Raw genomic sequence first — 12597 nt, 5'->3', positions numbered from 1 at the left:
GAGTTAGGAAATCCTATTGAAGTTAGTTTTTCTAAAGCTAAACTGAATACAACTTTCTGGGGCAGGTAGACTGAAATATGTCGAACAGTAGCTTTATCAGCTTGCCGTAGGTGTCCTGTGAGTTGGCCGTTTGTGGTCTATGAGTTGGCCGTAGGCGGCCTGTGAGTTGGCCGTAGGTGTTCTGTGAATTGGCCGTACGTGGTCTGTGAGTTGGCCGTAGGTGGTCTGTGAGTTGGCCGTAGGTGTTCTGTGAATTGGCCGTACATGGTCTGTGAGTTGGCCGTAGGCGGTCTGTGAGGTAGCCTGGCTGCCCAGCAGGCAACTGAATAGGGACACATGACTTGCCGCTGATCATTTATAAAGGTAATGGCTTAGTGTTGTGAGTTTACAACTGTAGCAGATAACATATTTACAAGAAATGTTTTTCTCAAAGCAGAATTCAACTTTAACACAGCAGGTAGAGTATTTTGGTTAACAATAATTTATGTCGTTTGTCGTTTTTGCTAAAAAAAAATCTTACAGATACCATTTATTAGATATCAAGATCTGTACCTCCAGCATGCACCTTTCTAAAGAATAACTTACCCAGTGGTATGTTTATCATAATATTTAAGTTTGATGTGCACCACGCCCTACCACAATTTTCTTGTACTTTAAGAAATTGTATATGTTTAAGCTTAAAAAAATAATTTTGGACTTGAACACTTTAAATTGTCATATGAAAAAATAAAAATTGTAAGAGTGTGTTCTTCTTTGCTCCCTATATTACTAAAAAATAATGCTGGATGTAAGAATAATTCCCTATTACAGTGTTTCATATTTTCATTGATACTGGGATTTCAGGTTGAACATAGTTTTACTAGTCAATTCTTCAATTCACTATTTCACTATAGGTGTCCTTGATCTCTTCAGGCTTTCCAGTGGAATTGCAAGAAAACGGTTATCAGCAATTTTACTAGAATGTTGATGGCCAATGGTTGCAATTGGTGTACATGGGTTAAAGAGGAACTAAACTGATCTCCAGATCCCTCAAACCCTGCTGAGGTTTCCTGGATTGGGTCCTGCGCTGTATGGTTATCTGATCCCATCCCAGAGCCGTACGCTACCATCTTCTTCCTGCTTTTGCCCACGTCAAAAAATGCATGCAAAAAATCTCACCTATGCTCAGTGAGATTGACATTCTTTTTTCCTCATTTACCGCAGAAAGTGCACAGTGTGAGATCAAGTGACATAGCCGGCGGGAAATGGGGGGGAAAAAAAGAGTACCAATCTCTTGAGATTTTTTGCATGCATTTTTTCACCTCCATGGAAGGAAATGCTCCAGCAGCCAGAAGCCTGGAATGCATGCATCCCCCCATAGTGACGTCATGATGCCAGAACCCACCCACATCCAAGAGACACAACCCGTCCACTTCCCTGAGCCTGAGGTCTGTATGGGCGACATGGTCTGCAGCTCGGGCTAGTGCACCTCCCAGGGGGGTCTATTTCCTGACCGTGCTGGGTGGCACACCGGCCAGAACCATGGACCTCCAAAGTTTTCTTGCGGACCACTGATTGGTGACCGCTGGTTTAGTCAAGTCTACTTGACTATTTTACACTGTAAGATGGCACCAACACATATCATTTATTGCAAACTCTCTGTTTTAGTAGGACTGTTAACATAAAATATTTTTTGTTTTCTGAAGATATGCAAACATTTTACTTTAGTTTGACAGAAACTATTGTATTCCTGAACACGTTACAGCTCTAACTGTTGGAAAAAGAAATCTATATTTCACAATATGATAAATGTAGTTCTTTGGTTGATACAGTTCAGTATTTAGCATGTTACAAAGTTGCTCACTGTTTTACACCTGGTTTTGTGGGAACATTGTGGGAAAAACAAAATGTTTTAAAGGATTTGATCTGCACATTGATGAGTTGGTTTTGGGAGGTAACAACTGCTTGCACAAACTGGTTCCCCATTCAGTTAAATGGAAGCTGTTGGGAGTGCCACTGAGCCTGTGGACCACAGGTATAAAATATTGTATGTATGTGCATTATGCCTATTGTATGTGTATTTATTCTACTTTTGTATTTACTTTTTTTCATAATTACAGAATATATATCCTTTTGTCATAGGTGGTTATATGGCAGAAGAACAAAGTATCAGATCACAAAATGGCACTAATGTCGGTTTTGGGAACTTCAGTCATGAACTGTATGGTTCCCTTCCAGCACCAGTATGAAGATTCAGAGGTTAGTATTTTAAACCCTTTGACTATATTCTTCATTTGAGATTCATCATAATAAAGGTAATCAGAGCCTATCAATCCATGCCCAGTTGTAAAATAACTGTGTGCAACACCAAACTTTGCTGGTTGTTAGAAACATTTCTGTCCCTTTTATTTTTTACACTGATCTTGTTATCTTTTTCAAAATAGGCCGTCAGGTAGTTGCAAAACTAGATTTTGTGTGGCCACCCTTTGAGCAGAATAAATTTATATTTTCTTATATTAGCAGATCAGAATTCATGGGTTTCTTCCAAAGCGGGAAGCAGACATCAGTCTAACTGGTGCTTCAAGTTCAGAAAGGAGTTTTATTTTTATCAACCAACGACCAGTTTATCACAAAGAGATATTAAAGGTAATGGTTAGTCGTATTAGTTATTTTATTTTTTTGGTCATTTGTGTTTCATAAATGTACACTTTTCCCAAGTTTTCATTATTCTGCTACTATTTTAATATGTTACTTTTTGTTACTTTATATGGCATGAAAGTATTGAAGAATAATATACATTTGCAAACCCATGTATTTATAAATGTAATTTACAGGAGGTAGGGAAAATGCTACAACAAATGCATCGCAGGGGCTTGTGGTTTGAAAAGTATCAGATAAAAAAAAAAAGCAATGTGAGCTGCACAGTTTATACACATGACCAAGCTACAACTACATATTTTAAACAAGCAGTAAAAGTCTTTAAAGTATAACTGATCTCTGTAGCTGCAGGGACTATATTCTTCCTCAAATTTCATCCTCTACCACTTTCCAGCAGTGACTTTTCCCCTCCAATGTAGACACAGTGCAGGTGCTCTGGGAGAGGAAAGATGAGCAGCAGAAAGATGGACAGTTAACACAAATCTGTGTACTATACTTCTAAAATACTGACACACCTAAAAACTGAATCAGGGGTGTGATTAAAGCTCAGTGTGGGTGGTAATAGGTGAAAAAGCAGTGTTTAAAAAAAAAAGTTTTAGTAAGGGCATGCAGTACCATTCTGTACCTTTTTAAGGTTGGTCAGATTCTTGGTATTTTCAGGCATAAACAATTAGAAAGGAACCGATGTCTGAATATTTTTTAACTCTACACAAATCATTAGCGTAGTCTTTTCTAAAATTTGCTGTTTGGGTTTAGGCACCATTTGAAAAGGTTGCATATGCAGAGATCTCCCCAGAAGTTTTTTAAACTCTGTGGGCAGAAAGTATACATGACAGTTCTAGAGTTCCCATCTGTTGTTGCCATAGGATTCCAATAATGCCTATAATTGTGTCAGCTTTTTACCACTCCCCAATGCTTTGGTCTGACTTTCTAAAGCCAATCTTACTCTTAGTATGTTCCATGTTTGCCTCAAAACTAAGCTTCTTCTAAAAGGAGCCGGGTAGAACCCTGATTTTAACTTCTATGCACTTGTGCCTTCCCTACATAGACAAACCTACATCTTTGACAGGATAGTATAACAGAAAAGAATCCCAGGAATAGGAATATCAGCTAAACACCTCTGTTTGGATGTCTGTTATGCCAATGCAATTAAAAAGCAATAGTTACCTGGTCTTTAATTTCTAAAGTAATTGTTTGTTTTATTTGTAAAAATCACCCCCTTAGGTTTTAATTTTTACTATTTTCTTCTAATGAACCCAGTGGGATTGCTTATAATTTTCCTTTTACAGATGATTGAATCAATGTGAATATGTTGTGTATCATATGTGTGTATCTTGAATTTGCAGAATGTGTAGAGCCTTTTCGTGTTTGCACAACTTTAATTTATTTCTTGTCCTGTTTCTATTCTTTATAGATGGTTCGAACACACTATAACCAAAATATAACCTCCCGGTCCTATCCTGTGTTTTTCATGAACATTGTTGTCCCGGCTTCATTTGTAGATGTCAATCTAACTCCAGATAAAACGCAAGTAATGTTACATAATAAGGTAAGTGACTGTTTCTGACACACGTTTATTAAACAGATAAAAAATAAAAACACTTACATACTCCAGTGATCAATTTGTGTTTGCTACAGATAAGCTAATGTCAGTTCAACGTGTCTCGGAACATAGTCCGCTTACTCAGGAACACAATAGCTTGTTTCCAATAAATCCCCTGATTAGGCCAAAGCGGATCAAGAAGTCAATTGAAGTATATAGACAAGCTGATATAGACCATAAGCTGGGCTTTATTCAGTTCCAATATGAGGCCCATGGGTATTCACTGTGTATCTTGCCCAAATGTAAATAACCACACAGTCACCTTACATGCTTGCTCCTGCTTGAGATTATAACAACCTGAGCTAATCATATTCTTCTAATAAGAAAAGCCCCAGTATCTGCAATCCGAAAACTAGATTGAGGTCTCATTCATTCTAGCTTGGTCTTCTGCAATGCCCTAAATGTAAATGCATTTATGCTTTCAACTTTTTCTTAGTGATAATAGTGGAACACTGGAAAGACAGACAGAATTTGTTTTAACAGATCCATTGGTAGATGGTGATGTTTGGCCTAACCATGACAGACTGCAGCTTTCCAGCCCAGAACATGTTAAAAATGATGAAGTTGAATTGAAACCTAAATCCATTACTGATGGGCAACTCACAGAGCATAAAAACACCACTTCAAACTATAGCCTGGAAACATTTGACGATAACTGGAGTAAAGGGACTGCTTTTAAGAACTCAAAGGGAGAAAACCTTCAACCAGTTACAATATTATGTCCGTCAGGTGAAACAAACTCAAGCAAAATGCCGGAAGAAACTGGCTTAAGTACGAGTTCTGAAAATACAGTAAAGAAATCTACGAATGTAATTTTTGAGAAAACTGGATTTATAACAGCTTTTGATTTGATGAGTAACAGGGTCATAAAGAAACCAATGTCTGCAATGGATATTTTCACCCAGGAATGCCGAACTAAATATCTTAAGGACACACCAAGGGTTGGATTTGATGATGTCTCTTCAGAAATGATGGATCTTTGGGAACAACTTGATGGAGAGGAAAAACTTAAGTAAGCTCCAGTAGTGTGTTCTAATAAACATATACTTACCCATAGATAATTCAGGCTATATCATATAATAGACTACAGTTGCAATTGTTAATTGTACTAGTGAAACAAAAAGCTGTTCTATCTGCTAAAATATAGTATATGTTGCATATGCAGCCTTCTATTCATCAACACAGAAATAAGGATATAGAATTTGTCATGTATAAATTACTAATATACACAAGACTTTAGTTCACTAAGTACAAAGCAGAGTGGTTAAACAAAAAGGCTGCTAGGCAGCTAAAAGATATGCGTGATTACACAATGTCTAGCGTAAATCAGATTTTCGTAAGAACCCGCTGGGGCTTTTTATATATTATAATATATATGGTGTTCTTATATTAACCCCCCAGCGGTATTCCTGAGTGTGACTCGGGGTTGCTAAAAACATAAAAAACCCCACTTACCTTCTTCTGTTGGCGTCCTGCTGGTCCCTGCAGGTCCTCTGGACACGTCTTCTTTCTTCGATCCTCAGCTGGCGACTGCAGAGATGATCTCCGGGGTTTCCCAGTGACGTCTGTGTAAGCGGGAGGAGCGGCGGGAAATTCAAATAATTTTGTATTGGATTCAATACAAAATAGCTGTATACAAAGAAATCTTTAAATAACATATTTATTTATATATATATAATTATATTATATATTATACATGCTACTGTATAGGTATATTACAGGTTTCACAATTTTCTTTTAACAGATTTTTGTTTTTTTTTTTATTTAAAGTTTATTGTTAAATTTTTAAATATTGGACATATTTCGGTGAGTTATGCCTAAGAACTATTGGCCTACAATGTAAAATAAATTACCATGCAAAAAAAATGTAATGCTTTTTGCGTGAAAATACGGACAGAATAAGAACGCTAGGGGGGTAATAATAAAATGCCCCAAGTTGAACCTTAAAGATGTAAATGTTTATTATTAAAGTATACCTCCTCACTTTCTTAGGCCACCTGACCTAAACAACCCACTGAGTAATACAGTTACTGAGTCTTACATTCTGAAACCAGCTGAAACCTTCAATGCTGCCCATGGCTGTGCTATTACCCTCATATTTGTGTAGGGCCATCCAGAGGTTCTCTAGTCTAGCTTTCGAGAGAAATGTATTTTTTTTCAGAGGGTGTTGTCTCCAAATATCCTTTTTTTAAAAAGGAATTGTTCATTTGTATTTTGATATTCAAGTTTCTAAAGTCAAAACATTGATGACTTATCTTTTGCATACATGCAGGTATGAGGAAAAAGCAGCTAAAGACTTACAACGATACAATCTGCAGACTGCAAAAGCTACAGAAAAGAATATGCATAGGCCAAAGGAGACAGAAAAAAGACTGAGGCTGGTTTCAGGTGAAAGCACGGCTCAAAAAATCAAACAGAAATCAGCACTGTCCAATCAACAAATACTGGATACTTTGTTTAAGTCACAAGTTGAAAAGAAAGCAACTGCACCTGCTACTAAAACTATTCAAATTGCTTTTAGCCTGAATAATCTAAAACAAAAGTGTCGCAAACTTCCAAGAAAAGAAATACCAGATACAGAATTTAGCCTAATAAATAAATTGAATTTTCCTGGTGCTTGGGTTTTGGCATCCAAAAGAAAAGTAATGTTGTTAAATCCATACAGAATGGAAGAAATATTGTTGTATAAACGACTTGTGGACAACCATAAAATTCCTGCAGAGACTTTGGACACCCCAATTGTATTAACAAATAGGTAAATTGCAAAAGCATATGACCTATAAGTAAAAATACTTTTGGTTTATCTAAGTAGTATAAGTTAATTTCCTTTTTAGCTTTCTGAAATACAGTAGATAGTAGATAATAGAAGAGGACGTTGCAGCACTCTCATTCAGTTGAGGTTATTTCAGACCTGTGGTAGACTCCAGGCCAACTGTGCTCCCAACCGCATCCATTCAACTGAACTGTTGCTTTTGGCCACCCTTGAGCGGTCACCTACTTCCATTGACATGATTGAATGCAACCATGTTCAACCACAGCTTACTCGGGTTGGAATGCAGTTGAACGTGGTTGTAGTTGCTTCCTTTTATACATCAACTTTCTAAAAACCTTGTACTGCGGCAAAACACAACCACCCTTAACTACATGACACAGGTTGAGTATAGTTGCGGTTAAACTCCAGTTGACACAACAGTTATGGGGTAAAACTGCACAGTATTGAAGGGGGCAGCTGGGAGCAACTAACAGCGTCCTAAAGGGTCCTTGGAGGGATAGCAGAGAAATGTGCTAATTTTGTGTATTCTACTGCTACATACACCAGCCAGCAGACCGGGGGAGGGAAGATGTCTCAGAAAGAAAAGATTTTAGCAGATTTGATCGCCTACCTGATCAGTAGTCAGTCACTGATCAGGTAGGTGATCATTTTAACAAATATTTCAAGATGGAGAAGGAAGCAGAAGTTTTCATGGCTATAAGAGTAAGTTAGAGATATATACACTTGCAATCTTATTTAAAATCTTTAGAAAAGATTGAGTCTAAGACTATCTTAGACTTGTCTAAAGGTGTGTACACACTTCCAATTTTTATCGTTCAAAACGAACGACGAACGATCGATTGGGCAAAAATCGTTCGTAAAAAAGGTAACCAACGACGCCGACGAACGAGGAAAGTCGTTGGAAACGAACGACCGGACCGGCGGATCGGATTGGACGACGATCGTTGAACATCGTTCGTGTGTACGATCGTTCGTTGATCGTCCATGGTCTGAGCATGCGTAATGAACGAACGTTCAGTCACTTTCCTGTCGTGCACATAGTTCCTCTATCGCTCAAACGATCGTATCTATTGTGTGTACAATATCTACGAACGATCGTGTCGTTATCTCTATGTGCAGGATCGGTGCTATACGATCGTTCGTAGATATCGTGCAGGATCGTTCGTCGTTCGTTTTCCAACGATAATAATTGGAAGTGTGTACGTAGCTTTAGACTACTGAGTAATTACCCTTAATGTTGTAAAGATGTTGTGAGTGGATGAATACTATAATTATTATTATTATTAATATTAATAAACAGGATTTATATAGCGCCAAAATATTACGCAGCGCTGTACATTAAGTAGGGGTTGCAAATGAGAGAAGAATACAGACAGTGACAGGAGAAGAGAACCCTGCCCTGAAGAGCTTACAATCTAGTAGGTATTTTTGTAAAAGTGACTGGACAGGACTGACATCACTCAAGTTAAACAACATACCTGTCCCAAAGCTCATTGCAGTGGTTATTTTGCTGCCTTACAAATGTTATTTTCAATATTTAGTTTTCATATGATTTATATATGATTCATATAATTTTCAAATGAAAATGTCCCCCTTTCTTCTGGGTATATAATCTGTGTATCTGTGAATATATATCACATAGTGTTAATGGTCCCTAAAATTTAGTTTACAAAAATTAAATGCCTCAATTTAATTTTTTCTTTCTTTCTCTTCCACTTAGGTTGCTTGGAGAAAATGATTACCTCTCAATTCTTTTAGGAATGCAAAAAGATTGTCCAAAACCAAATGGACATATTTATTTTTCAGACCCTAGACTAACTGCTAATGGGTTTCTAATTAAAATGATACCAGGTATGCAGTGCTAATGATTTCAGTTCTTTGCTTTAAGAAAAGCAGTACAAATTAAAATAGCCTGTACGAACAGTAATGTAATTCTGGAATTCAGCTTTTCGGTTTGCCTTCTAATAAAATGAAAATGTAACGACTTTATTGTTAAGCATTTACTTTTTCCACTTAAATTTTAGATTACAGGGGCAGTTGACAGTTCTGCAATTGTTTATAAAAGCATGTTAGAACATCCTCCTCCCTGTACACTACTGTAAGACTGCAAGACTTTATTTATAATTTTTTTTTTTTTTAGTTTTTTTTTTGAACACTTGATTTATTTTAATACATACAGCAGGGGTTTTACAGCCCTCCCTTCTACTAGTGAAGAAAAAATTGACTTTACCTGAGACCTTATTGCACTAGGTGCTTTCACTATAAGTCTCCATTGTGCACAAAACATTCAGACCCTTGTTCTCCAGTGAGATTTTTGACAGTCAAAGCAGTTTTTTTGAGTGTTAAATTTGTCAACTAACATTTTATTAAAATGAAATAGGCCTGTGGTTTCTATCCTTGTGAAGAATCCCAATGTTTTTCAAAAAGCAATGAGCATTATTGGTTACTGGTATGAGTTTGGTGTTCTTTAATGGAACTTGTACAGTAGTGGGAAGTGGTTCATATTATTAATCTGACTATCCTTTTTGACTATAGTCTAATTTTCCCCAACCTATCCATATCCTATCCATATAGCTGCAATGCTTTCAGGATTTAATAATCAGAAATAAAATACCGTAATCAATTACTTTTTTTTAGGTTCTCCTGACAGCCATGTAGAGATTGAAAGGATGGCCAATGTATTGCCTTTTTATGGAATATCTGATCTAAAGGAGATTTTAAACTTTGTGATGAAGAAAAATGCAATTGAACTACGCCACTGCAGACCCCTTAAAGTTTTGAATTATTTGGAGGTAAGAACTGCAATAGCTGATTATTTGTCCGAGGCATCTGTAATATTATTTTTTGTTCCATAAATCAAATCACCTCTTATGTCATATAGAGTAAGCTTCGGACTCATCATGTTTGTGCCCCTGAAATTCAAGGTTTGGGGTAGTTGGAGATTTTAGTGCTTGTACTTGTACCAAGAAATTTCTATGATCAGAAGAGAGGGAAAGAAGAAACAAACAAAAACAGAAGCCTAATGAAATGCAGGTCATAAGGAGGTCGGCTGTTGGTCCAATGTACCTTTCAGCAAATTCTGAATTATTTCAGAAGTAGCTAATTCATTGACAAAAGCCCAGGGTCTGTTATCACAGGCGGTAATACTAGTTATATATTAGTAGTTATTTTACTAGTTATATTTATACTAGTTATATACTTTAAAATTGACTACACTTCTAACAGTGTTGATCTACTGATCCCCCACAGCATTCTGTGGTTTGGTGGCAAGGTCAGAATTAGGTGGAGGACAGTAGTGTTTTTATTTGTTTGCTAGAAGTTTTTTTTTTTTTTGCTTCATGTAGATGTTTGATTGGGGTTTTCTTTGTGACCTGAAACATGTTTTTTGTTGGTAGGGTGAAGCTGTAAGACTGGCAAGACAACTACCTTTAACACTGTCTAAAGATGATGTGTGTGACACTTTGAATCGAACGAAAAAACAGCTTGCAGATCAAACTCAGGGATGCATCCATGGTCGGCCTTTTTATTATCACCTAGCCGATATTTCTCAGGATGATGATTAGAAATAGAGGACTCTTTTTGTGTAGTGCCGACTGTGTCAATAAATGTAAGGTACACAGGAATGTATATTTTTGTTAAACTTTTGATGATAAAAGTTTTTGAAATGATTGGGCAATGGACTGCGCACTTATTATCTTTTTGTATTATTTCTAGCATATTTTTGTATTTTTTTTTTGGTCATTTTTTAAGACATGCAATCAAATGGATTTTTGAACAGAACTCTCAATGTTTTTTTTCAGAATGTGCATTTACTGGTAACATTCTAAAGGTCATTAATTCATCTTCTCACAAGGAAGATTTCTTCCCAAGGTGTGTCAACAGGGTTAACGTTACCCTAAAAGTTATATTTAGTTACTTTTTTTAAAGCTTTTTGTAAAATAATATACCATTCAGACCATCTACCTACAGCTCCATTAGACAGGTCAGGACCATACTCCACAACACGATGACACAGGGCAATAGCTTGTACATTGTTCAAAATTCTTCTTTAATATTCTGTTACACAGATAACCATACCTGATACTGTGTATTGAATGCAACATCCTTTTTCCAAAGCATCCTAATCTTCCAGAATTATAGCTATTAGGCAGATATTTGGGGGGCAGCTTTGAACCAACAGTTCATTTGTTAGGAAAATACAACACAAAGGAAAATGACCGTAGGAGCATTTACCGGAAAAAGTATTGCAGACCTTGCACTAAAAAAATTAATTAAAACCTGTTTAATACATCAGGTTAAAAAAACACACAACAAAAGGGGTCAATGCCCCTTCTGCAATAAATCACACTTAACCCTTCTGATTGATGCATCTTTTTAGAAAATGCTGAGCTGCATATGTACAGTTCTGTGTACAGTGCTGGGATGTGCCGGGTATCTCACCATCCTCCAGAGCAGGAACTCGCCCACAAGGATGAGCCTGAGTTACATCTACCCAGCCTGGCCAATCAGGATTGCTGAAGATTGCAACCTAGGAGTAGAGACGGTGGAGGGGCCAGAACCGGGACAGGTGAGTATACTTAATAATTGTGATCACATAGGTAAGATTAATATTATTATTATTAATAACAAAAAAGACCTGCCTTATCACAATTTTTATGAAAAAAAGTTTTAGTTCTGCTTTAAGTCCAAGGTTTTGAACACTGGGGTAAAAATATGGCTTTTAGAACGAGTATATCCGCAGGTTTAGTAATCCAGAACCTTGATGAAATAAATGTTCTATTCCATCATCATATTGCCCTTGTTTACATTTTTACCTGGTATTGTAATCAAAACCTTCTGAAAAAGGCAACAAAAACAAACATGTCTTTGGGAGAGATCCTGCATAATACATTAGTTGATATCACAGTCAGTAAACTGTGTTGTTCTTGGTGATTAATTTTAGTCCTCACAAAATTGGCACTTGAAGATACTGGGCTTTTTTGAAGGTGGTTTTTTAAAATAGTTTTCTTTATGACTTGCTGTATTTTGATTTCTGTACAAAGACGACCCTCCATTATGTGTGTGTGTGTGTATCATTTAGTTATATATGTAATGCTTTTATATCTTTTCGTTTCTTTTCTAATAAAGAAGTAGGATATTTTGGTAGCTTGGTTGCATCCCTTGTTCTTTATTTTTACTTTTAAATAATTCTTTAATATCTTTAATAAAAAAAAGTTGTTTTACTTAAAAAACCTATTCTGTATTTAAAAGTTAGAGTACAAGAAATAATCAACTTGCCAAATAGATGCAGGGAGGGATGATGGCTGGCGAAAAATATGCGAGAAAATGCCAGAATGAGATGTCTATCATCGCAAAAAAAAGACTTTTTATTACAATATAATGAAAGAATTTTAAATTCATGTTACTACACAGTCATACAAAGTGATCAGACAAAACCCACAAAGTAAACAACAAAGATAATCTCTTTTCAATGGCAACTGTTATGAGTTGGGAAATATTAGACAGTAAGTGAACAGTCAGTTCTTGAAGGTGATATTTTGGATGCAAGAAAAATGTAAAGTGTAAGGATCGGAGTACCTTTAAG

General features: G+C 36.4%; 1 protein-coding gene across 1 annotated transcript in view; it reads left to right on the top strand.

Moving 5' to 3' along the window:
- The window catches only part of PMS1 (PMS1 homolog 1, mismatch repair system component), a 33630-nt gene extending 21472 nt beyond the window's left edge, over positions 1 to 12158 (top strand). Inside the window, exons 4-11 of the mRNA XM_072419148.1 lie at positions 2122 to 2238; positions 2500 to 2625; positions 4052 to 4198; positions 4669 to 5252; positions 6513 to 6995; positions 8734 to 8864; positions 9651 to 9805; positions 10409 to 12158. Of these exons, the coding sequence (XP_072275249.1) occupies positions 2122 to 2238; positions 2500 to 2625; positions 4052 to 4198; positions 4669 to 5252; positions 6513 to 6995; positions 8734 to 8864; positions 9651 to 9805; positions 10409 to 10576 (1911 nt within the window). The 3' untranslated portion in view covers positions 10577 to 12158. The remainder of the gene's footprint in view (positions 1 to 2121; positions 2239 to 2499; positions 2626 to 4051; positions 4199 to 4668; positions 5253 to 6512; positions 6996 to 8733; positions 8865 to 9650; positions 9806 to 10408) is intronic.
- Positions 12159 to 12597: the final 439 nt, after the last annotated feature.

Source organism: Pyxicephalus adspersus, chromosome 7 (genome assembly GCF_032062135.1).
Source record: "Pyxicephalus adspersus chromosome 7, UCB_Pads_2.0, whole genome shotgun sequence".
NCBI classification, from domain to species: Eukaryota; Metazoa; Chordata; class Amphibia; order Anura; family Pyxicephalidae; genus Pyxicephalus; species Pyxicephalus adspersus.
The sequence above is the reverse complement of the archived record's forward strand: the minus strand, read 5'-3'. Positions and strand labels throughout refer to the sequence as shown.